General features: G+C 47.5%; 2 protein-coding genes across 5 annotated transcripts in view; both read left to right on the forward strand.

Annotated features, from left to right (window-relative positions):
• Nucleotides 1-1,999: 1,999 nt before the first annotated feature.
• Nucleotides 2,000-10,558, forward strand: LOC111840136 (inactive tyrosine-protein kinase PEAK1-like). Its single transcript, XM_023804661.2, has 5 exons — nt 2,000-2,214; nt 3,489-3,691; nt 7,514-8,256; nt 8,816-8,981; nt 9,055-10,558. Exons 1-5 carry the CDS (start codon nt 2,186-2,188, stop codon nt 10,017-10,019), a joined length of 2,106 nt encoding a protein of 701 aa, XP_023660429.1. The 5' UTR covers nt 2,000-2,185; the 3' UTR covers nt 10,020-10,558.
• A 4,558-nt stretch (nt 10,559-15,116) lies between these two features.
• trpm5 (transient receptor potential cation channel, subfamily M, member 5) overlaps nt 15,117-27,295 on the forward strand; it is a 91,924-nt gene continuing 79,745 nt past the window's right edge. For all 4 annotated transcript variants that reach the window (XR_011993778.1, XR_011993779.1, XM_072718037.1 and 1 more), the window contains exon 1: nt 15,117-15,747. Coding sequence is in view for 2 of the 4 variants with exons in the window: in XM_072718037.1 (XP_072574138.1) it covers nt 15,413-15,747 (335 nt within the window). In the remaining 2 variants the exon portion in view is untranslated. The remainder of the gene's footprint in view (nt 15,748-27,295) is intronic.

Consider the following 27,295-nt stretch of genomic DNA (forward strand, 5'->3'; position numbering starts at 1 on the left):
TAAAAAGTTGCAGGCCTGCAAATCTTGGCAAGGTAACATAAGGACATATTTTTGAATAATAAAGTATGAGAAAAACTGGACAGTGTGCCTCCTACACTACTGATATAAACACTATTCTGGATCATCTAGGAATCACTTGGGTGCTGGTTCCTGTGACAGAAAAGTCTGTTAAATTGGGTGTTGGATGGATGAATCCATTGTCAGTTGATCTCGTTTAAAGGATTGTGCCAGTGAAATTCCTATTGAATTGGCATAAACACTAAGTCATTCGGTTACACTGGCTTTGTGGTGTCAAAAATGTCATGTGAATTACAGGAATGGATAATGGAATGTTCACAGTTGACAGACCCAAAGTGTTTGCACAAAATAATGTACTTTCCTTAATGGTATGTGCACTGCAGGAATCACGGCTGTACAGCACTTGAAGGTCACACTTTTAACTTTTAAAAACAGGGGTATGCTGGGACTTGATGAAAATATGGGGCATCCCCTGCTGCCTGAACGTGGCACCTCTCTCGTTAACCCCTGAAGGGCCTGGTATCTGCGGCGATGCAGCTCGCTAACGACAGCTGTGCTGCTTTGGTCTCAGCAGCGAAAGCGATTTGGGCCCAAAGCGGAGCGGCAGGCAAGCTGTCAAGGACACACAGCACCCAAAGCATCTCTTAGCCAGTCACGGGCTGTGGGGGTAATCAGCACCCCCACTGCCCAGAAAGCAAGCAAGTAGGTGAGGAGGCTTTCGCAAATATTTGAAATTTACCAACTGATTTTGTTTGCAGAATTTTAATTTACATATCCTTTACATGGGATATTTGTACATTTTCATGCATTTTCCAACTCAACAATTGCCTTCATGAAATGTTATTAGTTACGTTCAAGCTCAAATGTCAGACTAGTAATATGAAGCTGCTTTATATCAGTAAACACTGCTGGATGTTGAATCCAGGTAATACTCCATGCAACACTCAGTACTTCAGTAATCTACGCCAGTCCGAGGTTCTTGTATTCAGCATTTCAAATTACTGATTATTAATTTTTGCCCTCAGTAATGTTTCTGCAGCACATTGTTTTTCCTGGGAATACATCAGTGCTTTTCTAACATTGGTGTCTCTGTGTTGAATGAGGCTGGCATAGGGGAAATGGCTATATTCAGTAATGTGAGTGCCAGGGTGTGTTGGGGGGTGGGGCAGAAGGAGCAGGAAGCACTGCAGTTAATAAAACCTGCCCCCAGTGATGCAAACCGGAAATACTTAACTGCATTTGTGCAATTTTAAACGGGGAACCAATTTAATGACAGACGCACAGGCCCCAGACATATGCTGCAAAATGATGCTGCAAAAGTGCCCTTCAAAATTACCTTGGTGCATTGTGGCCTGGTGTTCTCACACTTTCACGTTCCTCACAGAAACACGAAAGCAGCGCTAAGGTCTTTGTCACTTTTGAGAGGTTTAATCAACTCCTTACATTTTTTTCTCTCTTCGTGTCCCCGTTTTCAAAGAAACCCCCCCCCCCCCCATTCATCAAATAGAGCAATAACTCGACAGCACAGCAGCCTGTATGCAGTGATTCCTCTAAAAGTTGATCTGCATTCCTACATTTTACTTCAGGTGCGAGTGATATTTAAAAGATATATATTGCCTTGTGAAGTCAGCTGTCCGGATAAACAAAGACTGCGCTGTTTGCTCATGGGAGAACAAAGTTTAAATGAAAGCGAGCTGTGATTAAAAAAAAAAGCCTTCAGAAGAGAGTGACACCCAGGGGTCTATCCTCTTCTGCTGCCGGCTCAGGATCACAAAGTCCTGCAGAGGATGGAGAAGATGCCATCATAGTGTTACCACCAGCACTCACCATGCACACACTGCCCCGATTCCCTGGACAGTCACGTTTCTCCCCCCACCCCTTTGTACAGCCAATAGAGGAGGCAGCCAATGAGCATGCGGAAGCAAGGGCTGTAAGAGTGAAGAAAGGGTTAAAGGCTCCTCCCAGTGGGAGAATGCTTAGGTTGTTCGGGGCAGTGCATACAGACACTCGCATACAGTGCGTCAGAAAGGTGAGGGATCTGAAAGCGCCCGACAAGCCTGGAGATTAAACGAGAGAGAGAGGGACGAACTTCTACACCTTGATTCTGCTGGAAAATCTCCTTGAAATGCAGTTTTGACTGAGGCACCGTTTCCACACCGAAGCTTTAATGGGGAGTTGTGTAAGCCATTACAGCGGGTAAGCTCGCAAACTTTGGCCAGACCTGCCCTTCCTGCCCCGAGTCTGTCGTGTTTGCATAGTGGGGAGGCGTCTCTCTGCACTGCACAGTGTACTTTCTGTGTCAGGCATGCTAACACAGCTTTGAGCAAGTTAAATCTTGACAATGAAATGTTATTTGTTGGGCAAGTAAATGGTATGGCTGGATGGTGCAGTTCATGGTGATTTTAGGGCTTTTCGTTATTTTGCTTTTGGTTCTGTTTCTTTCTTAATTTGCACATTATACATGTTCAAAATAATACTAAGCCTTTTGTTATGGGAATAATTATGAGAATGAATATGACATTCTGGTCATATGTCCAGCTCAGTTCATGCTTCTCTCCAGTTTCGCAAAGTATTTTTTGAGTTAGAAAACTGAGTTGAGGTTCAAAGGTGTGTTTTGATCTTTCTCACATAAATCAAGATGCATAATCAAAAATATAACAGTTTTACATTAAAAAATCTGGCAAACCTGTGATTCAAAAGTGGTAGGTTAATTGCAAATTTAAAGCTGTTAAAAGCACTGTAGAGCACTGTCAAAAGGTAAAAATCAAGTGAGTAACATACAAGTAATATACTTCCAAACATCATTTTTAAAGCAATATATTTTCATAATTCAGTCAGCTCAATAAAGCTTTTTAATATTTTTAATGTTGCTGAAGGTTTTACACAAAAGTACACAAAGGACAATCTGTTAGCCTTCATCTGTTTTTTAAAACACAGTGTGGTGCTTAATGCCTCCAGAAAAATTGAATAAGTATCTTAGGGATTCTGTGTCATGAAGCAAACTCTGAAGGGTCATTTATTGGTACTTAAAAAAGGCTCATTACTTATTATTTGCAGAGAAAGACATTGATCAGTCGACTAATCAATAAAAGAACTGCACTCATCACATTTATTTAAGAAGATCTATCAATTTTGATGAGCACTGTTAGAGGAGCGACCTCTAAAAATGCATCTGGGGAGGAGGTCTAATCTGATAGAATGTGGGTTTATGAAGTTTCAATGACAAGTACGGCACAAAAATATAGATGTCACTGGGCCAGTTTGCAAACCCTACACTTACAAGGTAAAAAACTGTTACATGCATGTCATTGTGAGTGCATGTGTGTGCAGACTTGTCTTGAACTGAAAATCTCACTCTTGCCAGCTGACCAGAGTTGGCAAGTTAATGATAATTAGCAAAAACATGTTGAAACCAAGCTGCAAACCTCACTTCCTTTCTTTTTGTACAATGACCTCATTCACACATGCAGCCAGGTGAAGAAGGAGGGGGGGCTGAAGGAGACAGTCCGTGCTCCTTTTGAAAACATACAACAGCCCTCGTGGGAGGAGTCTGCCAGTAGATCTGGCAACCAGCGATCAGTCATTAACAAAAACCTGGCAGTGTCCAATGAGGTAGCCATCCAGTCCCTGTGCCCTGCATCCAACGCTAGCAGCCCCACCTACACCAACCTAGGTAAGAGCAAAGATATGGAAAGACGGATGCCGCGTTTGAGATTTGATGATGTATCTGCAGGTCCGCTATATTGGTGCAAACAAATGCAATGTCTATTGAGAGATGCAAATTTCTCTACAAAACAGATTGTTCACTTAATTGGCTTAAATCACTTAAATTTTGAACTCATTTTGATTAAATGTGGTTTATTTAGTATTGTATTATTATAGTTTATGGTCAATACAATGACATAATTGCAAACAACAACAATAGGGCCAAGCAAACTACCAGGGCATAGTTGCCATGGAAACAACTTCATGTCATTTTATCAAGGGTATGTTTTTATGCACTCAAAGCAAATTTCATGTCAACTGACCAAAGATTGGCCAAGATATTAGCCCCCTTCATGCTTGGCATTTTCACTGCTGCATTTTATAGGCTGTAATGGATGAATGGCTTTAAAAATGAAAAATCTGTCTGGTAACTTTTGTGAGGCTTTGTCTGAAGATCATCAGTGCCAAATCTGGCCAAGACACAGGGAGAGCTTGGGTAAAACTGTGACACAGAACTTTAACAATAGCGAACCACAAGTGGGGATGAACACACAGCACTAACAATGATTGACAGGGTAACAGGGCACGGGCAGGCACATATATACAAAGATAATGAGCTTCAAATGGGAGACAGGTTTGAGTAATTGAGACACTAGGCTGGCAATCATCACGACCATATGGGATGGCCAGCGACATCTGCTGGCAATAGAAGTACATGACAGTTCTGACAGAGAGATCCTGACAACCACCAGACATAACAACCACTTCTATAAGCATAATATATATGCATAATACCTTATAATTTATAACTATGTAGTATTATAATTTAATATAATATAATAATACAATACTACATACAATAATATCACATTATATTTGATATATTATATATGATATGTATAGTAATGTATAGTATGTATAATGTAAAGTATGTAAAGTAAAGAAATATTACATACAAGTTGAACATCATACTGGATACATATTGAAATTAAATTCAGTTTTTCAGATCTAATCAGATGGGAGCCAGCTCTATACCAAAAAATTAACCTTCTGAATAGCCAGAAGTTCCTCTGGGACATGCAGGCTCCCATCTGTGAATAAACAGCATCAAGGCTAAATGATTAACAAATTCTGCTTTTGTGAGTTTGTCCTAATATGCAGATTTCTGTTATATTGTTAAAAAGCTGCCTGGTTGCTTGTTATTGTATTCATAATTCAATCATTTGAATAATATAATAAAATACAATAAATTACTTTGAACAGACCCTAATTAAGAGAAGAACATCCAGTGAGTTCATCCATACACCATGAGACTATTGATATTTTATTTTCATCTTTGTGAATTCACTTGACCGACACAAGTAGAATTATATTATATTATATTATATTTTATTGCCCTGTGATGGGCTGGCCCCCCATCCAGGGTTGTTCCCTGCCTCGTGCACGTTGCTTCCGGGATAGGCTCTGGACCCCCTGCGACCCAGTAGGATAAGCGGGTTGGACAATGGATGGATTATATTATATTATATTATATTATATATTAATATTGTATAGTCTCCTGTTTGTGGTAGCCCACACCTGCTCCTCGTTGTCCCTAGCCTCCTGTTTGTGATAGCCCACACCTGCTCCTCATTGTCCCTAGTCTCCTGTTTGTGATAGCCCACACCTGCTCCTCGTTGTCCCTAGTCTCCTGTTTGTGGTAGCCCACACCTGCTCCTCGTTGTCCCTAGTCTCCTGTTTGTGATAGCCCACACCTGCTCCTCGTTGTCCCTAGTCTCCTGTTTGTGATAGCCCACACCTGCTCCTCGTTGTCCCTAGTCTCCTGTTTGTAATGGCCCACACCTGCTCCTCGTTGTCCCTAGTCTCCTGTTTGTGATGGCCCACACCTGCTCCTCGTTGTCCCTAGTCTCCTGTTTGTGATGGCCCACACCTGCTCCTCGTTGTCCCTAGTCTCCTGTTTGTGATGGCCCACACCTGCTCCTCGTTGTCCCTGGTCTCCTGTTTGTGATGGCCCACACCTGCTCCTCGTTGTCCCGTCTCCTGTTTGTGATGGCCCACACCTGCTCCTCGTTGTCCCTAGTCTCCTGTTTGTGATGGCCCACACCTGCTCCTCGTTGTCCCTAGTCTCCTGTTTGTGATGGCCCACACCTGCTTCTCGTTGTCCCTAGTCTCCTGTTTGTGATGGCCCACACCTGCTCCTTGTTGTCCCTAGTCTCCTGTTTGTAATTGCCCACACCTGCTCTTCTTTGTCCCTAGTCTCCTGTTTGTAATAGCCCACACCTGCTCCTCATTGTCCCTAGTCTCCTGTTTGTAATAGCCCACACCTGCTCTTCTTTGTCCCTAGTATCCTGTTTGTAATAGCCCACACCTGCTCCTCGTTGTCCCTAGTCTCCTGTTTGTAATAGCCCACATCTGCTACTCGTTGTCCCTAGTCCCCTGTTTGTAATAGCCCACACGTGCTCTTCATTGTCCCTAGTCTCCTGTTTGTAATAGCCCACACCTGCTCCTCGTCCCTAGTCTCCTGTTTGTAATAGCCCACACCTGCTCTTCATTGTCCCTAGTCTCCTGTTTGTAATAGCCCACACCTGCTCCTCGTTGTCCCTAGTCTCCTGTTTGTAATAGCCCACACCTGCTCTTCTTTGTCCCTAGTATCCTGTTTGTAATAGCCCACACCTGCTCCTCGTTGTCCCTAGTCTCCTGTTTGTAATAGCCCACATCTGCTACTCGTTGTCCCTAGTCCCCTGTTTGTAATAGCCCACACCTGCTCTTCTTTGTCCCTAGTATCCTGTTTGTAATAGCCCACACCTGCTCCTCGTTGTCCCTAGTCTCCTGTTTGTAATAGCCCACATCTGCTACTCGTTGTCCCTAGTCCCCTGTTTGTAATAGCCCACACGTGCTCTTCATTGTCCCTAGTCTCCTGTTTGTAATAGCCCACACCTGCTCCTCGTCCCTAGTCTCCTGTTTGTAATAGCCCACACCTGCTCTTCATTGTCCCTAGTCTCCTGTTTGTAATAGCCCACACCTGCTCCTCGTTGTCCCTAGTCTCCTGTTTGTAATAGCCCACACCTGCTCTTCTTTGTCCCTAGTATCCTGTTTGTAATAGCCCACACCTGCTCCTCGTTGTCCCTAGTCTCCTGTTTGTAATAGCCCACATCTGCTACTCGTTGTCCCTAGTCCCCTGTTTGTAATAGCCCACACGTGCTCTGCATTGTCCCTAGTCTCCTGTTTGTAATAGCCCACACCTGCTCCTCGTTGTCCCTAGTCTCCTGTTTGTAATAGCCCACACCTGCTCCTCGTTGCCCCTAGCCTCTTGTTTGTAATAGCCCACACCTGCTCCTTGTTAGCCCTTGTTATTCATGTGTATTAGGGTGACCACCTAATCCATGTCGGGGGGCGGGCACTATGAGCTAGGGTTTGTTAATTACCGTTTCAATTAAAAAGACCTGAATTTCAGTTGATTTTGTAGAAAAGTACTTCTTTCAATACACATTGTATTTGTTTACTAGCGGATCTTGACCGGTCCAATATTGCAAACCCACAAGACGCCTAGTGATGCATAAACAATAGTAAATGAGGTGTCTATATTAGGGGGTAGCATGTGGCTCAGTGAGGAGTGTGTTCACTTTGAGTGTTTGGCTCACCACGCCCCAGATATGGACAGTGGCTATGGAAAATGGATGGATCTTTATAGGAGGGGCTGGTAAAAAACAATATTCATATTGTATTTCCCCTTAGACAGCTGTATGCTTTGGGGAGATGCTTTCCTGAATAGTGAGCTGCTGTTTTGCAGGACTTTTCAGGGTCAACATGACCCCAGAGAAGAAGCCCCGAAACAACAATCCTTCAGAGAGGATCTTAGGTCCTGTTGACCCAATGAGTTCAGACAGCAGCTCCAGTTTTGCACCACCTCTTCTGCCCAAGAAGACCCCAGTTGTCACCATGATAGGTCTTGCAGAGAAGGATCAAGGTTCACTGAAACTGCCCAGTACTACAAGCCGGCAAGGTGAAGCCAACCTGAGTGTCGTAAACCCCCTGTACTCCACCTGGGACGCGAACAGCCATGACTCCTTTGAGTCACAGCCTCTGGAGCAGGAATTCCAGTATACCTCGGAGCTGTCAAACCTAGTGAAGGGGCGGCCAGCAAACAGCCTATCCTGCCTGATTTCCTCTGCCATCCCCTCCTTTGAGGGGAACAGGAGGGGTGCCCGCAGCACAGAGTCCCTGCTGACCTCGGGTCGGCGAGCAGTGAGGGAGCCTGTAGCCAGGCCCCAGACGCAGCCACTTTTCAAGGGCATGGAGAACTGGGAGGAGATGAGCTCCCGGATCCGCCGGCTGCACAGGGACATGCTGCGTAAACTGGCCGGCAGATGTGAGGAGCGCTTTATGGGCAGACCCAGTGAGCGCCTGCACTTTGCCATGGACAGCTGGACTGACTTCAGGCTCACTGGCAGCAAGCCCTGCTGCGAGTCCGCAGATGCATTCTACTACACCGCCACCTGCGCCAAGGAGCCGCAAGTCACCTACGCAATCAAGGTCTGTCTGAACGACATCCAACCAATCAGCCGGCCGTCACTCCACATACTCTCCCCCTGAAATGGTTTGTGTTATATATATTTCTGAACAGCACAATCCTACAACAAGTGTTTATTATGCTTAAACGTAGTTGCTTTTTACATTTTAACCATTTTTTGACCAAATCTTTGCAATTCATCCTGTGATGAACTGGCATTCCTGTTCTGGCATTCCTGTTCTGGTGTTCCTGCCCAATTCCCTGAGCTTTTGCGCAAAAATTCCAGGGTCACCACTGCTGTACAGTATGTCTATACAGTAGGAATTTCAGTTTTAGGAAAAGACAATCATTCCACACTTAACGTATGTGTAACTTTGAGATTATATTAAAAACCTACATTGTTTTGAACAGTCCAGTTATACAGTATCACCATAAAGGAAAAGATATTTTGATAAAGAATTGCAATCCTAAAGTGTGACTTCTGATCTCCAAGTGCTTCACCTCTAAGCTCTAAGCACTATGCTACCCTATGCCTGGCATTAGCAGCTCAGGTCTTAACGGCTCTGCTCTCTGTGTTTCTAGGTGTGCAGGAGCAGAGGGAAAGACGGCCAGCGGCAGCACCTCCACAGCGTGGCCATCAGGCAGGGCATGGCGCCGCACTTCAACATCCAGCAGGACTGCGGTCACCTCCTGGCCAATCTGCCCCCTCGCCTGCTACCTGGGCAGGAGGAAGAGGGCAAGGATGGAGGTGGGTGCAGTTCCGGGTGAGGCGGGGGCAAGGAAGGAGGAGATGGATTTCCTAACCCATCTTTTTGTGCCAGGTTGGAACGGGCACACCCAGGGACAGCCTCAGGACAGCAGGATGGTGGGCAGCCTCCACAGCAGAATGGTGATCATCACCCCTGAGGTCCCCTTCCAAACGGCAGCAGACTTTGTGCGGGAGGGGGTGGGACGACACGGGCAGAACCCGGAGCTGTATGAGCGTCAGGTGTGCTTGCTGCTGCTCCAGATGTGCCAAGGCCTGGAGCATGCTAAGATGCATCAGGTCACCCACTGCAACCTGAAGCTGGAGAACCTGCTGCTGGTTACGTGTCAGCCCCGGGGCCGGGATGGTGTGGGGCAGGGCGGCGGAGACGAAGAACCAGCCTCCGCCTCCACCTGCCCCGCCCAACTCCTCATTAGCAACTTCACTCAGGCCAAGGTGATGAACCAGCTGGCGGAGCCCGACATGATGGGGGACAGGTCCCGCTTTGCCCCAGAGATCCTCGCAGGCACCCAGTACAGGAAATGCGACGAGTTTCAGGCAGGGATCCTGATCTACGAGATGCTCCACCTACCCAATCCCTTCGAGAAGGTCCCCGAGCTCAAGGAGATGGAGTACAGCCCTGCTGACCTGCCCCCGCTCCCCGCCCGCTCTCTCTACTCAAAAGGCCTACAGCCGCTAGCCTTCATGCTCCTCCGCGCCAATCCCTCGCAGCGCATGGAGATAGCAGAGGCCCGGGCGTACCTCCAGTGCCTGCTTTGGGGCCCTCGGGAGGATCTCTTCCAGGCGCTGGCCGCCAACCCGGACCCAGCCAGCAGGGAGGCCATCATGCAGAGCTGGCTGGACCTAAAACAGACACTAATGATGATCAAGTTCGCAGAGCGCTCCCTGGACACTGCTGGCGGGGTGAGCTTGGAGGACTGGCTCTGCTGTCAGTACCTAGCCTTTTCTACCACAGACTCGCTGAATCATGTGGTCAGGGCGGTCCAAAATGCACAGCAGCAGCAGAAAAAGCACCTGTGAGCTCATTACTTGCATCTCTTTTTAGATATAGTCCTCATCACTTGTGCAGTACCGGCTGAACACATCAAAGATTCATGTTGCTGCGGTTGAGAGTCTCCTTCCACCCCTTAGATGTTCAGCTGCGCTCTGATTTTGCACGCTCCTTTTTTGCTTCCTGATTCAGCTTTTGATGTCAGTCTTTTAAAAGGTCATTTCTATAGTGTCTGTAATAGACGAGGCCTCGTATAAATGGTGTTAGATAATTTAACGCTAGGAACTGTTTAGCCTATTTTTTTGCAAAATATGTTTGTGGTAACGTGGAGGTGTGGACCTGCATGAAATCCATGATAGAACTTATTGATATCAGTGATTTCAATATATTTACATCTGGCAGTGTTGTGAGAACAGTGACTGATGCTGTGTGATTTCCAAAGAAGCTTCACTCCTACATAATCCTCAGTGTTTTGAGTATATTTTTTGGCAGGTTGACTTTGATACTGTATGTGGGAAAATTACCAAATGACCAGTTGAATAAACAAGCTTGAGTATTTTGAATGGCACTTCTTTCCATCTCAGTAACTAACATATATGCCATCATTAATGGACCCACTACACCCCCACTGCTCCCCTTGGGGGAAAAAAAACTGGAGAAACTGAAGCTCCTTAACAGCACGGAGGACTCCTGCAGGACAGAGGACTCCTATAGGGCAGGACAGAGGACTCCTGCAGGACAGGACAGAGGACTCCTATAGGGCAGGACAGAGGACTCCTGCAGGACAGGACAGAGGACTCCTGCAGGACAGGACAGAGGACTCCTATAGGTCAGGACAGAGGACTCCTATAGGGCAGGACAGAGGACTCCTATAGGGCAGGATAGAGGACTCCTGCAGGTCATGCTCCACTGGCTCCTCAGCTGCAGCACAAACTTCTTTGACTCTCAAGCTAAATGTCCGACTGTTAGCTACCTGAGCTGATCGCCAAAAATAATTCTGCTCAAGGGAATCTGGGAAATAGTTCTAACTCGAGCTAAGGTCAAAAAATTATCAGACAAATCTGCTGAAAGCACTACCTAAGATAAATTACCTCCACTAGGACCTCTGTAGGAAAAAAAATATATTGAGAAAACACTGACTGTCTCTCTCTTTAGCACACTCTATCTGCTGGTAGATTGATGGATATATGCAGGAGAGCTGTTGCCTACCGTAAAATGTTATGAATTGTGTAAAATTCAGTCAGGTTCATATAGACCAGGGGTGCCCAACTCCAGGCCTGGAGGGCCAGAGCCCTGCACATTTTTGGGTTTCCCCTCATTTAACACATCTGATTCAACTCCTTGTGCTAATTACCACACAGCTCTTGAGCTGAATCATTTATGGTGGAACAGGGAAAGAACTAAACTACACAGAGCTCCGGTTCTCCAGGACTGGAGTTGGGCACCCCTGATATAGACCATGTAGATCATGCAGATACCCTTTTTCACCACTAGGGGGCTCTTGTGCTTTACTGCTTCAGTAACTGCAGAACATTTCCAGATGACATTCTGACTATGGAACTGCTGTTTCACGTTACCTTAAATTGACAATATCACCAACTTACATATTCATTTTCTCTGAAGAAAATCCTCCTAATAGTTATGAAAATATATAAAATAGATAAAACAGTACTTCCAGGATATAAAATGTCAAGTGATCATAGACACCACAGATAACTTAGCAAAATGTAATTCATTCATTCATTAACCTTTATTTTACCAGGCAAAGCATTAAGAACATTTTCTTATTTACAATGACAGCCTGGCAAGTCCCAGAAAGCACTTGTAGCACAAAATGAAAATGGAAATAACAAACAAACAAATAAATAAAAATAAATAAAATTAAACCCATAACGGAACGATTAAACAGAATTAGAACATTTACAAGTGTCATTAAAATGTCCATAAGTAAGCATTTGAAGGTCATGACTGACATAAATGTATCTAGCTTTAAAGATTTCTGTGATGAATTCCAGTCATTGGCAGCAGCAGATTGGAATGATAACAGTGATGCTTTGAGGAGAACTGAGACCAGTGCAGAGAGGAAGGATGCAGGTACTATCTGGCAGTACCATGGATAATCTGACCGGCAGCAAGTGGCCATAGAGCCGACATCATCAGCATGAGGCGTACCAGTTTTCTGGGTATCCTTCTTCACGTGAACTTCTGCAGTGACGCACCCAGTGACTTCCTGGTTTGCTCTCTGGGTAGCCTTCTTTACGTGAACTTCTGCAGTGATGCAACCAGTGACTTCCTGGTCTACTCTCTGGGTAGCCTTCTTTACATGAACTTCTGCTCTCTGGGATTTCTGGCACTAATCTACTCAGTCAAGGTGGGTCAAGGACTCCTGTCCATCATCAAAGCCTCCCCACTGGGGACTGGCATTTCTTGTACGGCATGAGCTGTAATTTAAGTCAGTGGTCATGCATTAGATTTTGATCACTCCAGTATTTAATTTGCAAACATATCAGATTTATGCTTTACAAGTCTTTGGAAAGTGTTGTAATGGCAAACTGTACAAAGTAAGTCATTTAACCACTAGTAACCATCACAAATAAAAGTAAAGTTTTATATGAGTAGACTATGATTCATCAGCTAAAGGGTCTAACGTTCACTGGAGCAGAGATTTCTACAAAACTGCGTGCTCTGTTTTTGTAATGGTACCATTTTATCCATCTGTCCAGTCATTAGTTTTCTAACTGCTAATCCTGGTCAGGATTGCAGGGTGTCACTGTTTTAGCCACATAAAAACTTGGGCCAGTCTACTAATTAGAAACAAAACAACTGTTTGGAAATACAGGAACTGACCGGTTGTGTAAACAGTCTTGGTGACTGAGACCATTTCACTGATGATTAGAGAGTCATAACGTTGCCTGTATCCAAAAACATTGTGCCAGGATAACATTCAAAGTAATATTTTGTGGGATGTTTGGTTTTACTTATGGCCTAGCTGAACATTGAAGATGGCTAATCCATATGCTGCAGCTGGTTCTGTAAGTTAGAATCCGTGTTAGGCAGCTTCCTCTCTGCTCCGGTGCAGGACCTAAGGCAGCCCAGGAGTGCTCAGAAAGGGCCAAATGGTTCCATGTCCTGGCATGAGGCTGGAATTCGCTGGTCCTCCTTCTGCTGCTTGCCCTGCTGGTGCTGGTGCTGGTCCACTGGACCGGGACGAAGGGGTTCTTCGGTCCCTTTGGAGAGGATGGCTTTCAGAGCCACATGAAGCCCTGCAGAAGGGAGAAGCCGAGCCAACTGTTGCCTAATTGCAGCATGCTCAAAATCGGGAAAGTCATTTCCTATACTTTTTTCTTCTGTTATTTTAATAAATTCCAATGAGAGCATCGATTTACTTACTTACACCTGAGCGGCTCCCTTCAAGTGCTTTGGGTTACCTAAAAGTTAATATGTCTGCTGCTGAACCATCCATCCATCACTGCTTAATCCCAATTGGGATTGCGGGGGGGGGACCAGAGCCCATCCCGGGAACAACAGGCACAGGCAGGAACAAGCCCCGGGCAGTTGCCAACACACTGCAGGGCACAAACACTCACAGGGCCAACTTAGATCCACCAATTAACCTACCGTGCAGACTTTTGGACTGTGGGAGGAAACCCACTCGAACACAAGGAGAGCGTGTGGACTCCACACAGAAAGGTCCTGCACCCAACCCAGGAACCAAACCCAGGCCCTTCTTGCTGTGTGGCAGCAGTGCTAACTACTGCGCTAACCACTGCACCACCTGCTGCTGAACCTTGATTGATTATAACTGCCCACAATCTCATCACCACCTTGGGATGCCAAGCCAAGCACCACTGTTTGCTCAGACATTACTGCAGGTATACACACTTCTACCGTACCCTTTAATAGCACAAACAAACATTTAAGCACATTTGTACAATACACCGCTGGGATGTACTATTATTTACTGGTATGTTTATATTGTATTTTACACTACGGCCAGACTCCAACAACTAATGTATATTATAAAGGCCAATCTGTATTTTTAGGTACAAAAACATTTTTGTGGGATGTGTTGTTAAAACACAGGATCACACAGACATTATATACGTAGAAATATGCACATATACAGTTCATGCATGTAACGTGTAAACCTGCCAGTATTACAGTTCTGCAGTGGAGGATGCAGGCTTGTGGAAATGTGCAGTCAGCCTCAGTAGCACTGTGTCATGTGCCTCCTGCTGACAGCTCTCAGGTAGCAGAGCAATATCACCCTGATAAAAGAACCTGTCACCATTACAGAGCTGTGTGGCTTCAATTAAGATGGATGTCCGTGACTGAGGGCTTCTTAATTACAAAGACGGACACTCAAGGTCATTTTAGTCGATCTCTGCCTGGCTCCTTACCATTGCTGAATGAAAGAGCTGTATGCAAGAAACATATAATTTTTTATCAACTGTAACAATAACACATTAGCACTTTTATACTACCATAAACGGTAAATGTGAACTTATTAGTAGAAACCACGAGTAAACTGCAGAATCTTGAATAGCTATTTTTCCAGGACACCTGCATTACTTTTGTGATCCTTGGTTATCGTTACCAGTATAGTGCCAGTACTTAACTGGGTAATTATGGCAGTAAATGTATAGGAGAGTAATTTCAAACTGTCCTAAATGCCATCTTATGCTAATTAGTTTACCTAGCTGCAAGAAGGTGTTACATTAGTTAATCAGGTAAGAAACACACTTTTTCGCGTTTTCCACCATACTGTGTTAATTCATCCCAGTGCCGGTCAACCCATTAAACGACACAGGCGGCTCCCTCCCTAGTGCACCATCGTCTGAGGGGCGCTGACTCAGCAAAACACCTGCCACTCCGTCCCACACCCAGCTCTGGACAGGTACGGAAACAGTGTGCGTTGTTACTTTCATAAATTTGCAGATGGCAAAGTAATTTAAAAAGTACACTTTAATTTATTCTTAAATAATATTGTACTGACACGGAGCCAGAAAACGGCAAGGGCACTGATGCAGGCGGCCCTGCCTACTGGCAGCACGCGCAGGGCTCACGTCACTCAGGATGCGTTTCCCAGCGCTGGCTCTGGGGTTACAGTCACACTGGCAGATATGGCATCTCTAACCCTGCCGTTCGAGTCGCTTATGCCTGATTTTAACTTAAGGCTGCGGGCATAACATGCAATTAATATACCTTGCGGGGTGAACTTTAAAAAAAAAAAAAACGTTCAGGATATTCATATGGAAAGGTGTTGCGAAGGCAACTTGGCTTCAGATCTAGACTTTTGGTAATCACGACTTGAAACTGCTGAAAATGATTAACACCTAAAGCGTTTTTTGCTTTTTATGTTTTTGAACAGGCGCTGAGTATAATTCTTGGTTATCGGAAAAGACACTTTCTTGTATGCGGGATGTCCTCTCCGGTGTCGGAGGAGGCAGGCTTTTGGGACACCAGCGACTCTCCGGGCGGGACACGGCAGGCGCTGGAGACGTTAGATGCCGAATATTTTAACCCAGAAACACCGGTCACCTACAACAACAGCGCGTCCGCTCCCGCTTATGTCCCGGACACCGGGCGTGTGGCTGAAGCCCCGGTAAGGACCCGTGTCAGCTGCCCGGTACTCCAGCCGCCAGAGGCCGTCTTCCACTCGCCCATGTCCGGCACTCGGACCCTCCTCCAGGGACGGGTGTACAACTTTCTGGAGAGACCCACTGGATGGAAGTGCTTCGTCTATCACTTCGCAGTGTGAGTACCTCGTGTGACATTTATACGACCACCACTTGTGGACTTCGTAGTTCATTGTCAAATGATATTTCATATACTTTAAAAGTAGGTCTACAAATAATACAGGAAATATAAAAATACATACACATATATAAATAGGTATATAAAAGGGACATTATGGACGTATGTTGTAAGAGATTTGTATATGCTGCTTTAATTCCTTTATGGGTCCATGATATAGTGTATCCTGATTTTCATTTATCTTTAAAAACATGGAGGCTAGCATTCATTACACTTCTGTTGTAACAGTCACGGAAAGATGTTACAAGCTCTAAGCATTTTGTGTGCAGATATATAGCTTTGATGGATTGGGGAAGTGAGGGTATCTGGGTTTTACAGGTGGGAGGGCATCCTTTGGTACAGTAGTGCTAGTACAAAGTTTTGGAGGGAAAGGTTCGTTGTTCACCAGACGTGCCGCTGAAGCATGCCCGCAGCTGCTCTATCCTCTTCGGGAGCCGAGCTGATAAAGCGCGGCTATACTTGGCGGTTGGCTGCCGATCATCGTGCACGGCCTGGCCTCGCTATGTGACCCGAGGGTGTCCTGAACGCGAGGTGCCACAAACTGTGGCCACGGTCAATGTTGGGCAACAATAGGGGTACGGAGAAGCAGCGGTGGTGGCACTCTTTCTTTTTTTCTTTTCTTTTTTTTAAAAGATACCTCTTACACAGTGTGACTTTTTAGGTTTTTAAATGATTACAATCCAATTACAAGTACACATAAAAAGTGTCTTGCCTTTGTAGAGTCATGAGCTATGCTTTAAACCAGGAGGTTGGTTGTTTCGATTGCAGTGGCTACTCTGGATTAAGGTGCTTATTCTTAATTCTTGGATCACTAAAGGGTCAATGAGGTCCTGGATTCCAGAAAGCCAGATGTGATGTCTACACCTTAGCAAAAGCAAAGAAACTGAAGTTGTAGGCTCACTGTAAAACGCAAACGAGAGAAAGATTCTCTCCTTAGGAGGGATGCTATTTGGCCCCCCTCCGAACTGGGCCCTGTAAAGGGTAGAGCTAAGGGTAGCTGGGTATTTATACAGCCTTATCAGAGCTCCAGTGACAGCATGTGCAGCAGGAGCCCAACCCTGTCATTTAGCATGCTGATACTGTTCTAGAAGTTTCCAGTATTGCTGGTTGGCCATAATATGTGGTATTTATCAGCTTTGGCTGTTGAAATAACACTTTGAATCCCTTTGTCTACATTATGGATCATTAATCTGCACCCCAATTGGGCACTTTACTGAGTTACTTTGGTGTGATCTGCCAGTGATCGAAAGCACTTGCTAATCCCACCCACCAAAAGTTACAAAAACTATTTTTTTCACTAGTTACTTATTACGCTGGATTCATTAGTAAATCTGTAGAATTCAGTGAACACCTTTGTTAATGATGGTTACTTTTGTTATAAAGAAAAGAGTTGTCAAGTATAAGCAATACTGATTAATACAGGATGGGTTTTGCTCTATTTTTTAATTTGCATAAGCATTTCTTTTTGACAGTCTAGCAAACAGTCCTCACAGAGCTGCAGTTCATTATTCTATGATGCCAGTGAAAGGCTTCTCATTTTTAATTTATGTTGTGACACATGCATGACAAAGGTGGCAGGTGAGTTATGCATCCAGTGGTGAGCGTTTGCGTGATGCGACCATTTAGCATCACGCTAATTTTTGGTGGGCTTCTTCAGCACAATGCATGGCTCTTTGTGCTCCCCCATGCATAATGCAGGGTGTGCTGTTAGTCGGCAGGCACTGCCCGCCACTGGGAAGCAGTGTAAGAAAAGTGTGCCAGGAATGAGCAGGAGCCCAAGCCCCGCCCCTTCGGCTGTAGACAAACGGCACCGATGACCACCAGGAACTCCATACGCACCACTCAGCTTCTGAGAAGAATACGGGCCAGCTGCATGCGTCCTGGTGCGTGACATGCGCAGCCGTGGAGGCGTTGGGAGGTTGAGGGCTGATTCGTTCATGGCCGGCGTGATGCCGCTGGTGTCGTGCCTTGTGTGCCATTACAGCACCTCAGCAGCCAGTTGTTTGCCAGGGGCAGTCTGGGATGCGGTTTTTCCTTACTTTTTAAACATGGTCCTTCTGATGACAGCCAAGCAGAATGCGACAGGTGTGATGTCTGTCCTGCCAGCTGCCGGCTTTTACTGCATGCTTTGTTTTTATTCTACTGTTTTCTGTGCTTGTTTTTATCATGAAGTGATCAATGTTTGTTTTTTTTCATAATGCTTGTAAAGGTAAATTCTGTTAAAATGGTGACTGTCATGATCATGTCCATTGTTTTGGCCTGCAGGTGGCGGTGACCAGCCCCTCCTTTCCTGTGTTTAATAATACTTCTCTGTCTTTTTGTCTGTGCTTCCCCCCGGCTTCCTGGGTCACCGCATGGTTGATGGGCTGAGTGTGTGGCTGAGAACCACACATCCCTACCATCATGTTGCATATTTTGTGTCCAAGTCAAGTCAAAAAGACTTTATTATCAATTCTGCCATACGTAAAGGACACACAGAGGACTAAAATTTTGATTGCACGGTAATTGCACTGAAAACGACAAGCAACACAGATGTGCAAAACAGACAAGCAACACAGACACACTATCAAAAAATTAAATTAAGTAAAATGCTACAGTATGTGCAAAGGGCAATAAGGCAGTGCAGTTATGGTGGATCCACAGTGTAAAGATATTGTAATAGCTTCCTCCCACAAGCTGTAAGACTCCTGAACTCCTCAGCAGTCCCTCACTAAGTCAGCAGCAACTCCTTACTCCACCAGGCACTTTACTCTCTTTTACTGGCATGTTTGCACTTTATTTTACCTGCTGCTAAATTATTGTTCATAGTGTATATTATGTACAGAGAGTTTATATTCAGTATTTGCCCTATTTATGCATATACTATGCATTTGCCCTCCTGTCGTGTCATGTGCACTATGCGTGGTCCGTGTCCCACCCCCATGCACTCGTGCTTAATCTGCACCTTACCCCCTGTAATTGTGTACATACAGCCCCCTGTGTTGCACCATGGTCCCAGGGAAACAATGTCTCATACCACTGTATGCTTGTATATGGTTGGCACAAAAATAAAGTCCACTTGACTTGGTTTGACAAAGGTAGACAGCAGCAGTTTATTTTTATAGTCTTTGTAGTAAAGTAAATAAAGTGGCTAGTGCTGGATATGGGTGGGTTGAGGTTACAGTCCAGACTTTTTGGGGGTGGGGGGAGAAGGGGTGGAGAGAGGGGAAAAGGTTCAGCATCTTGACAGCTTTGTGGATGAAACTATTCCTCAGTGTCGTGGAGCAGGCACGGAGGCTCTAGTACCTTCTCACAGATGGCAGGAGACTAAAGGGGCTGTAAGAAAGGTGGATGGGGTCTCCCACAATGCTGACTGCTTTATGGGTTAGGTGGGTGTAAGAGGGGTGGATGGGGTCTCCCACAATGCTGACTGCTTTATGGGTTAGGCGGGTGTAAGAGGGGTGGATGGGGTCTCCCACAATGCTGACTGCTTTATGGGTTAGGTGGGTGTAAGAGGCATTGGTGGGGTCTCCCACAATGCTGACTGCTTAGGTGAGTTAGGTGGGTGTAAGAGGTGTGGATGGGGTCTCCCACAATGCTGACTGCTTTGCGGGTTAGGTGGGGGTAAGAGGGGTGGATGGGGTCTCCCACAATGCTGACTGCTTTGTGGGTTAGGTGAGTGTAAGAGGGGTGGATGGGGTCTCGCACAATGCTGACTGCTTAGGCGGGTTAGGTGTGTGTAAGAGGCGTTGGTGGGGTCTCCCACAGTGCTGACTGCCTTGCGAGTTAGGCAGGTGTAGGAGGGATGGGTGTTGTAGATGTTCAGGAGGGATGGGAGTGAGGCTCAAATGATCTTCTGCCCCAGACCCTGGGCTTGGTGTACTCCCATGTTAATTATGTTTTCTTCAATTAATGCAGTTAAATTTAATTCCATTAAATTTTTATATAGCGCCTTTCACAACAAAGTCACCCCAAGGTGCTTTACATGGTGGTGCTGTGATACATTCCTGAATCATATATACGGATTAATTCAAAAACGGGGATAGCTTGTGCTTGTACTGTATTTCGGTATGGATCTTCTTTTTTGCCTTTCTTTTTTGTCTTAGTTGTCTCTGTTAATATTTAGTTCTGTAGTGATGCCTCTTGGTGTTAATTATCAATGGCCTGCACCTGTTCCTTCTCTAACCCTCACTTCATATATATAAAAGTGCCTGTCTTTGCACATTTTCTCTGTTGTTGTTGGTGTTAGGTTGTGTTTGCATATGTTCCTTGTAGTGCTCGTTGCTGTTACTGTGTTGCCTTGGTTTGTTGGGCTTTGTGTTCCTTTGTCTTTCAGTTTCAATTTTACTTGGTTCCCCTGTCCACCTGCCTTTGTTTTGTACCTGATTAGTCCCTTATGTTTCATCTCTGTGAGTTTAGTTTGTAGCAATGCCACAGACCATAACTGCTCGTGGACCACCACCCTTCATGCCCCGAGGTAACGGTAAAGAATAGTATTGTAGCTACATGTTTCTAAAATTCCAAAATTGAACAGCACATGTGGTTCACATGCAGTGTACATGCACATGGTGTCGGAAGGAGTTTGACATAAGATGAACTTTATTAATCCCACAAAGGTAAATTTGAGTGTTACAGCAGCAGTTATAGACAGGATCAGACAATTCATGAGCAGAGTATGGAAGGACATAAATATATAAATAAAGAGAATGTGCTGTATGAAATCAACCGAATGGCAAGGCATAGTCTAAGACTGTGGACTGTGCTGTATAAGGTGACGAGTGCCACAATGTGTAAACATAGGCTATGGGGTTAGGTGGCTCAATGAGAAGACATGGTACATATCAGTAATAATAATGACACAATAACTACTAGGTGGTCCCTGCACCCCCCCCATTTCTGACACCTTTCTGAAAAAGCTCTGCATTTCAGGTGAAACATGCTGGCTTTTCTTACCAGCATACCAATTAGCCTGAAGTCAGCACTAACTGCTGGTCAACATAAACTGCAGTAATTACAATGGTACCTCAGTACTCAAACTCATTAGAACTCGAATTTCTTAAAAGTCGAACCGACCACTTCGAGAAAAAAATGACCTACTGTAGAACTCAATCTGAATATCATAAGTCGAACCGTGAACAACGACCAAAGAGACCTTGTATGCGCGGGGAAATGAGTCACGTGGCACGTGTCTCAGCGGAAACAAAGGGTAACGCTTCAGTCTCAGCCTGGTATTCGCTGTGATAGCATCGTACATGTTTACATTAGCTGAATACATATATTTAGACAGTAAAAATACATTTAGACAATGATAGACAATAACAATAATTATTGTTATATAATAAAATACATTAAAAAATAAAGATTTCTTATAAATTATTTTAATATCATTAATAATAAACCATTAATACATTTCATTATAGTAATATTGTCATGCCGAGCGGGGACAGAACGGAGACAAAGACGCAGACGTCAGGGTATCTGGGAATACGGGGTTTAATTACAGGTAAGGCAGGCAAAACGCAGACGGACAATACAATGACCGCACTGGGGAAACAAACTGAAACGCGGACTAAATGCATAGGACTAATGACAACAACCAGAAACAGCTGATCACCCTGGGATTCCACACGGGGTTAACGAGAGGGCGTGGCACACGGAAGGAGTGGACGATCGGGCAGGACATTGTTTTTTTTTAACTTTACACATTGTTTGGATAGATTTATTTTCTTACTTTACAAATTACTGTTTTGATAAATGTGCTTAGATGTGTTTAGTACAGTATATGCTCAACTTGTTTTATCCTGTTCACTTTGTGTTTAAATGCTAAAAAAAAAAAAAAAAACATATTTAGAACCAATTAATTGATTTTACATTATTTCTTATGTGGAAAATTTGATTAGAACTAGAACTTTTTAGGATTCTAACCCAAGTTCTGAATGGATTAAGTTCGAGTACCACTGTACTTAATTGTGTATTTATATCCACCCTGTATAGTTGTTGAGTGTCCCACAACTTTTTCTAGGATCTAGTGAATTCAGGTCATACTTTTGTTGGGGGATTAACCTTTTTAGTGAGAAGGTGAATGGGGAGGCAACAGAACAAGAAAGGAGCTTTTTAATAGACAAAAGTAGCTTGTCTTTCCTGTCATTGGAGAAAAGCCAAAGTCAAACACTGCATCTAGGAACTCCAAAAGCCATTCAGACTAGTATAACGAGGACTCTGGTTCAGGGTTACTGTCAAAAAGAAAACCCAAGAGATTATAAGCTTGGCGGGATGGGGGAACAGGTGGACCAAGTAAATACTGGCCCCTGCAGAGGCTGAGAACCCAGCTCCCACATTTACATAAATTGATTAATCAAGTATTTATGTAACAAACCATCAAAAGTAAGTGATGAGAAGGTCCACTTATCACTGGCACGGAGCTTGGGCAGGCTGACTGGCATTGGTGCTTCTGCACATAGATGAAGGATGGGTAAGAAATGACATTTGAACAACACTGAGTAACATTTATCATTTTGCAAAGAATGGCTGTGCATAAAGATGACAGAAACAATCTTCTGAATCACAGTGGCCCCATCATCATGCAAACACGTATTTCTAAGAGGTCTCGAAATCCTTAAGTGCCACTGTGGGTTATGCTGTATTTTCTTGCCATCATGTTTATGTACAGTCCCCTTATCAAGTCTATATTCGGACAAAAAGATAAAATATGGAGCCCGGTATTTATCACTGGGAGAAGCAAATGCCAGTTATAGTGTGTCTGGCAGGTTTGAAGAAATATCCATAGAAGATTCATCCCAAAGAGATTTCCTAGGCTGACATGATTCTGTCTGAAACAAGTGCAGCCTTTCAGAAGAGCCAACGGCATATTATCCTGGTCCCCAGTGTCACGCTCGCCGGGGAGGCGAGCAGGGAAGCAGACGAAAGCAGCCGGACTGACGGGCAAACGGGGTTTATTCAAGGCAGACTGACGGACGAAGCACAACACATGACAATACAATGCCGGATCTGGCAGACATGGGGAGACGCGGACTAATATACACAGGACTAGGTAAACGGAACAGGCAACAGGTGAGAACCATCAGGGCTGAACACGAGGTAATGAGGGGGGCGTGGCACACATCGGGATCGTACGGAGCGGGATATGACAGAACCCCCCCCCAAAGGCGCGCACACCGGGCGCGCCAGAGGAGAGGCGACGGACGAGACGAACCGGGAAAACAGGACCTGGAAAACAAAACAGAACATCAACCAAAACCAGGGAACAGAACGGAGACACAGAACAAGAACAGGGACGAGACGAAAGACAAGAGACGACACAGAACAGGGAAGGCGGACAGACAAACCAGGAAGGGAGACACAGAAGGAGAGACAGGCGGAACAAAAGGGCCAGGAGTGAACGGAGGAGACAGAGAGGGACGAGGAGCAGAGACAGGCGGGACCAACGGAAAGGGAGGAGGAACAAGGGGAGCACGAGGGAGCCCAGGCGGGCGACAGGCAGCAGCCGGAGGGGCCGCAGGGGAGAGGGAGGAGGGAGCAGGAGGGGACCACCCAGGGGCCAAGGGAACGGGACGAGGGAGTGACAGAGGGGACACGGAGGGAGCAGGAGGGAACACCAGTGCAGGCGGGCAGGAGGGGGAAGCCGCGGCAGGCGGAGGCGCAGCCGGAGCCGGCGAAGGCGCCGTCCGACGCACAGCCGGAGCAGGGGGGCCCGGAGGCGACCGACATGGAGCCGGAGGAGGGACCGAGGACCGGCACCGAGGATCCAGGGGAGGACCCGACGGCGACCGCCGACCCCGAGCCGGAGGACCCGCAGGCGGCCCCGGAGCCCCAGCCAAGGCGAGCGAGGGCGAGCCAGGGGGCAGGGCGGGCGGGAACCGGGCCCCACGCCTATGGCCCCGTCCCTTTCGGGACACTGACAGGCGGGGTCCTAAGGGGCGTCGGCTTTGCCGGGGTAAGGGTGAGGGAGTCAAGGCCTTCACAGAGGCGACAGGCAGGGCAGTCAGAGCCGCGGGCGTGGCCGCAGGCGGGACAGTCAGAGCCGTTGGCGTGGCCGCAGGCGGGGCAGCCGGAGCGGCGGCCTCAGGCGGGGCAGCCGGAGCGGCGGCCTCAGGCGGGGCAGCCGGAGCGGCGGCCTCAGGCGGGGCAGCCGGAGCGGCGGCCTCAGGCGGGGCAGCCGGAGCGGCGGCCTCAGGCGGGGCCGCGGGAGCGGCGGCCTCAGGCGGGGCCGCGGGAGCGGCGGCCTCAGGCGGGGCAGCCGGAGCGGCGGCCTCAGGCGGGGCAGCCGGAGCGGCGGCCTCAGGCGGGGCCGCGGGCGGAGCCGGCTGGACAGGCGAGCAAGGCTGGGCCGGCTGGACAGGCGAGCAGGGCTGAGCCGGCTGGACAGGCGAGCAGGGCTGAGCCGGCTGGACAGGCGAGCAGGGCTGAGCCGGCTGGACAGGCGAGCAGGGCTGAGCCGGCTGGACAGGCGAGCAGGGTTGGCCGGACAGGACTGGCGAGACGGGCAAGTCAGGTACGTGGCCAGCAGGGGGTGCTGCAGGCAGAGCAGGGACCACTGTAGGCTCCTCGGGCATACGGTCAGCAGGGGGCGCCTCAGCGGGCGCCGCCAGCACGCGACCAGCAGGAAGTGCCGCAGCGGGCGTACGGTCAGCAGGGGGCGCCTCGGCGGGCGCCGACAGCACGCGACCAGCAGGGGGCGCTGCAGGCAGAGCAGGGGCCACTGCAGGCACCTCGGCGGGCGCCACCAGCACGCGGCCAACAGGGGGCGCCTCGGTGGGCGCCGCCAGCACGTGGCCAGCAGGGGGCGCAACCGCGGCCGCCTCAGGCAGTGTAGGCGCCGGCAGGACAGGCAAGACGGGCAGTTCAGGTGCCGGCTGGACAGGCAGTTCAGGTGCCGGCAAGACAGGCGAGACAGGCAGTTCCAGTGCCGGCAGGATGGGCGCCGCCGTCCCGTGGTCAGCAGGGGGCGTCTTGGCGGGCGTCGCCACCCCGCGGCCAGCAGGGGGCGCCTCGGCGGGCGCCGCCAGCACGCGGCCAGCAGGGGGCGCCTCGGCGGGCGCCACCAGCACGCGGCCAGCAGGGGGCGCCTCGGCGGGCGCCACCAGCACGCGGCCAGCAGGGGGCGCCTCGGCGGGCGCCACCAGCACGCGGCCAGCAGGGGGCGCCTCGGCGGGCGCAGCCTCCACGCGACCAGCCACCGGGACTGCAGGCAACGCAGGCAGGACAGGCGGGTCAGATGGGACAGGCGGGTCCGGCAGGACAGGCGAGACAGGCAGGACAGGCGGGTCAGGCAGGACAGGCAGGACAGGCGGTGCCGCGGGCAGGTCGGCGGCAGCTGCAGCCGGCATCGCAGCCGCGGGAAAACCGGCTCTAGAGACCCGGGGAATCGCGTCTCTCACCGGGCTTATCCCTTTTCCGTGCAGGCGTTCCGGCCGGTACGGATCTGCCCACCGCGGTGGCGGCAGCTCACCATGGACGCCGAGCAGGCGGGTAGCGGCGAAGTCATCCCAGGGCAGCGGTGAGCCCTCATGCTCCCTGGCTAACTCCCAGGCTGGGAGCAGAGTGCAAGCCCCCAGGTAGAGCGACGGAGCCTCCTCCTGCTGCACTCTCTTCCGCCGCTTCTTGCTGCTGGCAGGCGAGAGCGGAGCCACCGCGAACGCTTCGTCCTGGCTCCAGGCGACGCGTTCGCCTCTCAGCCATGCGAGGCGCTTGCTGAGACGGCGTAGGAGCTTGCGTGCCCGCTCGAGCGGGTACGCTTGTCCTGGCGGGCGCTCTTCCGCGAGGAGGTCCGCGCCCCGGGTGGCCAGCTCCAGGGCTATAGGATCCTCCAGGACAGTGGGTTGTGAGCGCCAGAACACGAAGTCTTGCAGGAGACCGAGCCGGTGGTGCTCGGTCTCCCGCGTCGTGTTGTCTGAGAGATCCGGCATTCTGTCACGCTCGCCGGGGAGGCGAGCAGGGAAGCAGACGAAAGCAGCCGGACTGACGGGCAAACGGGGTTTATTCAAGGCAGACTGACGGACGAAGCACAACACATGACAATACAATGCCGGATCTGGCAGACATGGGGAGACGCGGACTAATATACACAGGACTAGGTAAACGGAACAGGCAACAGGTGAGAACCATCAGGGCTGAACACGAGGTAATGAGGGGGGCGTGGCACACATCGGGATCGTACGGAGCGGGATATGACACCCAGAACTGGTGGAAGCAGGAGGGAGTTCAGCATGTTTATTTGTTTCTCTGTGTATGTTAAGGTTCCTCATCATGCTGACCTGCCTGATCCTCAGCGTGCTGTCCACCATCGACCAGTTCAGCATTAGGGGTGGCACGGTTCACAAAACCCACGGTTCGGTTTGTATCACGGTTTTAGGGTCACGGTTTTCGGTTCTGTACGGTTCTTGTTATTTTTTCTTTTAATCTTTAACACTCCAGAAATGTACTTCAGCATATGATATATAGCTTAATTATCCACAATTTAGGATACAGTATTAAAAAAGCTATATCATGTAATCATGCATAAACTGAATTTGACTTGACTTAAAGCACATTATTAAAATTATTAAACATTATTAATCCCAGAACAGTAATAAAATAAAAGTCTTGCCTTAACATAAATGCTAAAAGAATAGATCGCTTTAATCGCTATTACAGTTGGGTATGGGCATGCGGTCTTATTTAGAAAACATACAAAAAGAGACGCATATAATGTTTAATCATTCGTTTTGTATTTGTCCGGTCCACGGGGTTAATTTAATTGGGGATCGTTAAAATGATAAATCACCTATCTTGATTAAGCCTGATTCGGTTCGTTATATATATAAATATATATATATATATAACGTGAAAAAAATTGGTATTCATTATATTGAATGTTCTTGAGTAATCGATAAAATCCAGTTTCTGTGTATGTACAAGACATCAATCTGTAATAGTTCAAAATATGTCCAGTTGATATGTCTAGTATGATCATCTGGCAATAGCCTGTAGGTCTGTGTGGTCAGACACTGCAATAAACAGAATTTTTAGGAACATGGCAAATGTTCACATTGCAGCATGGAAGCAGGCTCACTGTTACAACGCTGACCGGGGAAGCAGAGGCGAGGAGACCTAGGATCGGGGGAATGCGGGGTTTAATGAGCAAAAGGAACACAGACGAGCGGTAAAGCAGAATTACAATATAATGACCGGACTGGAGAAAGAAACGGAAACGCGCACTAAATACAATGGAGTAATGACAAATTTGACAACAATCAGGAACAGCTGGTAAACACGGGGAATCCACACAGGGTTAACGAGGGGGCGTGGCACACGGAAAGAGCGGACGATCGAGGCATGACACTCACTGGAGTGCTTTGTCACAGATAACTTAACAAAGCACATTAAATAAAGTCACACAACAAAGGCGCACAACAGTGTTCAGATGTTGTGCTATCGGTTGGCTGAAATTTAAACGTTTTCTTCAGAGACGGTGGTAACGCCGAAAACACGAGCTAAACGCAGCAAACGA

The sequence above is a fragment of the Paramormyrops kingsleyae genome, chromosome 11 (assembly GCF_048594095.1).
Source record: "Paramormyrops kingsleyae isolate MSU_618 chromosome 11, PKINGS_0.4, whole genome shotgun sequence".
NCBI classification, from domain to species: domain Eukaryota; kingdom Metazoa; phylum Chordata; class Actinopteri; order Osteoglossiformes; family Mormyridae; genus Paramormyrops; species Paramormyrops kingsleyae.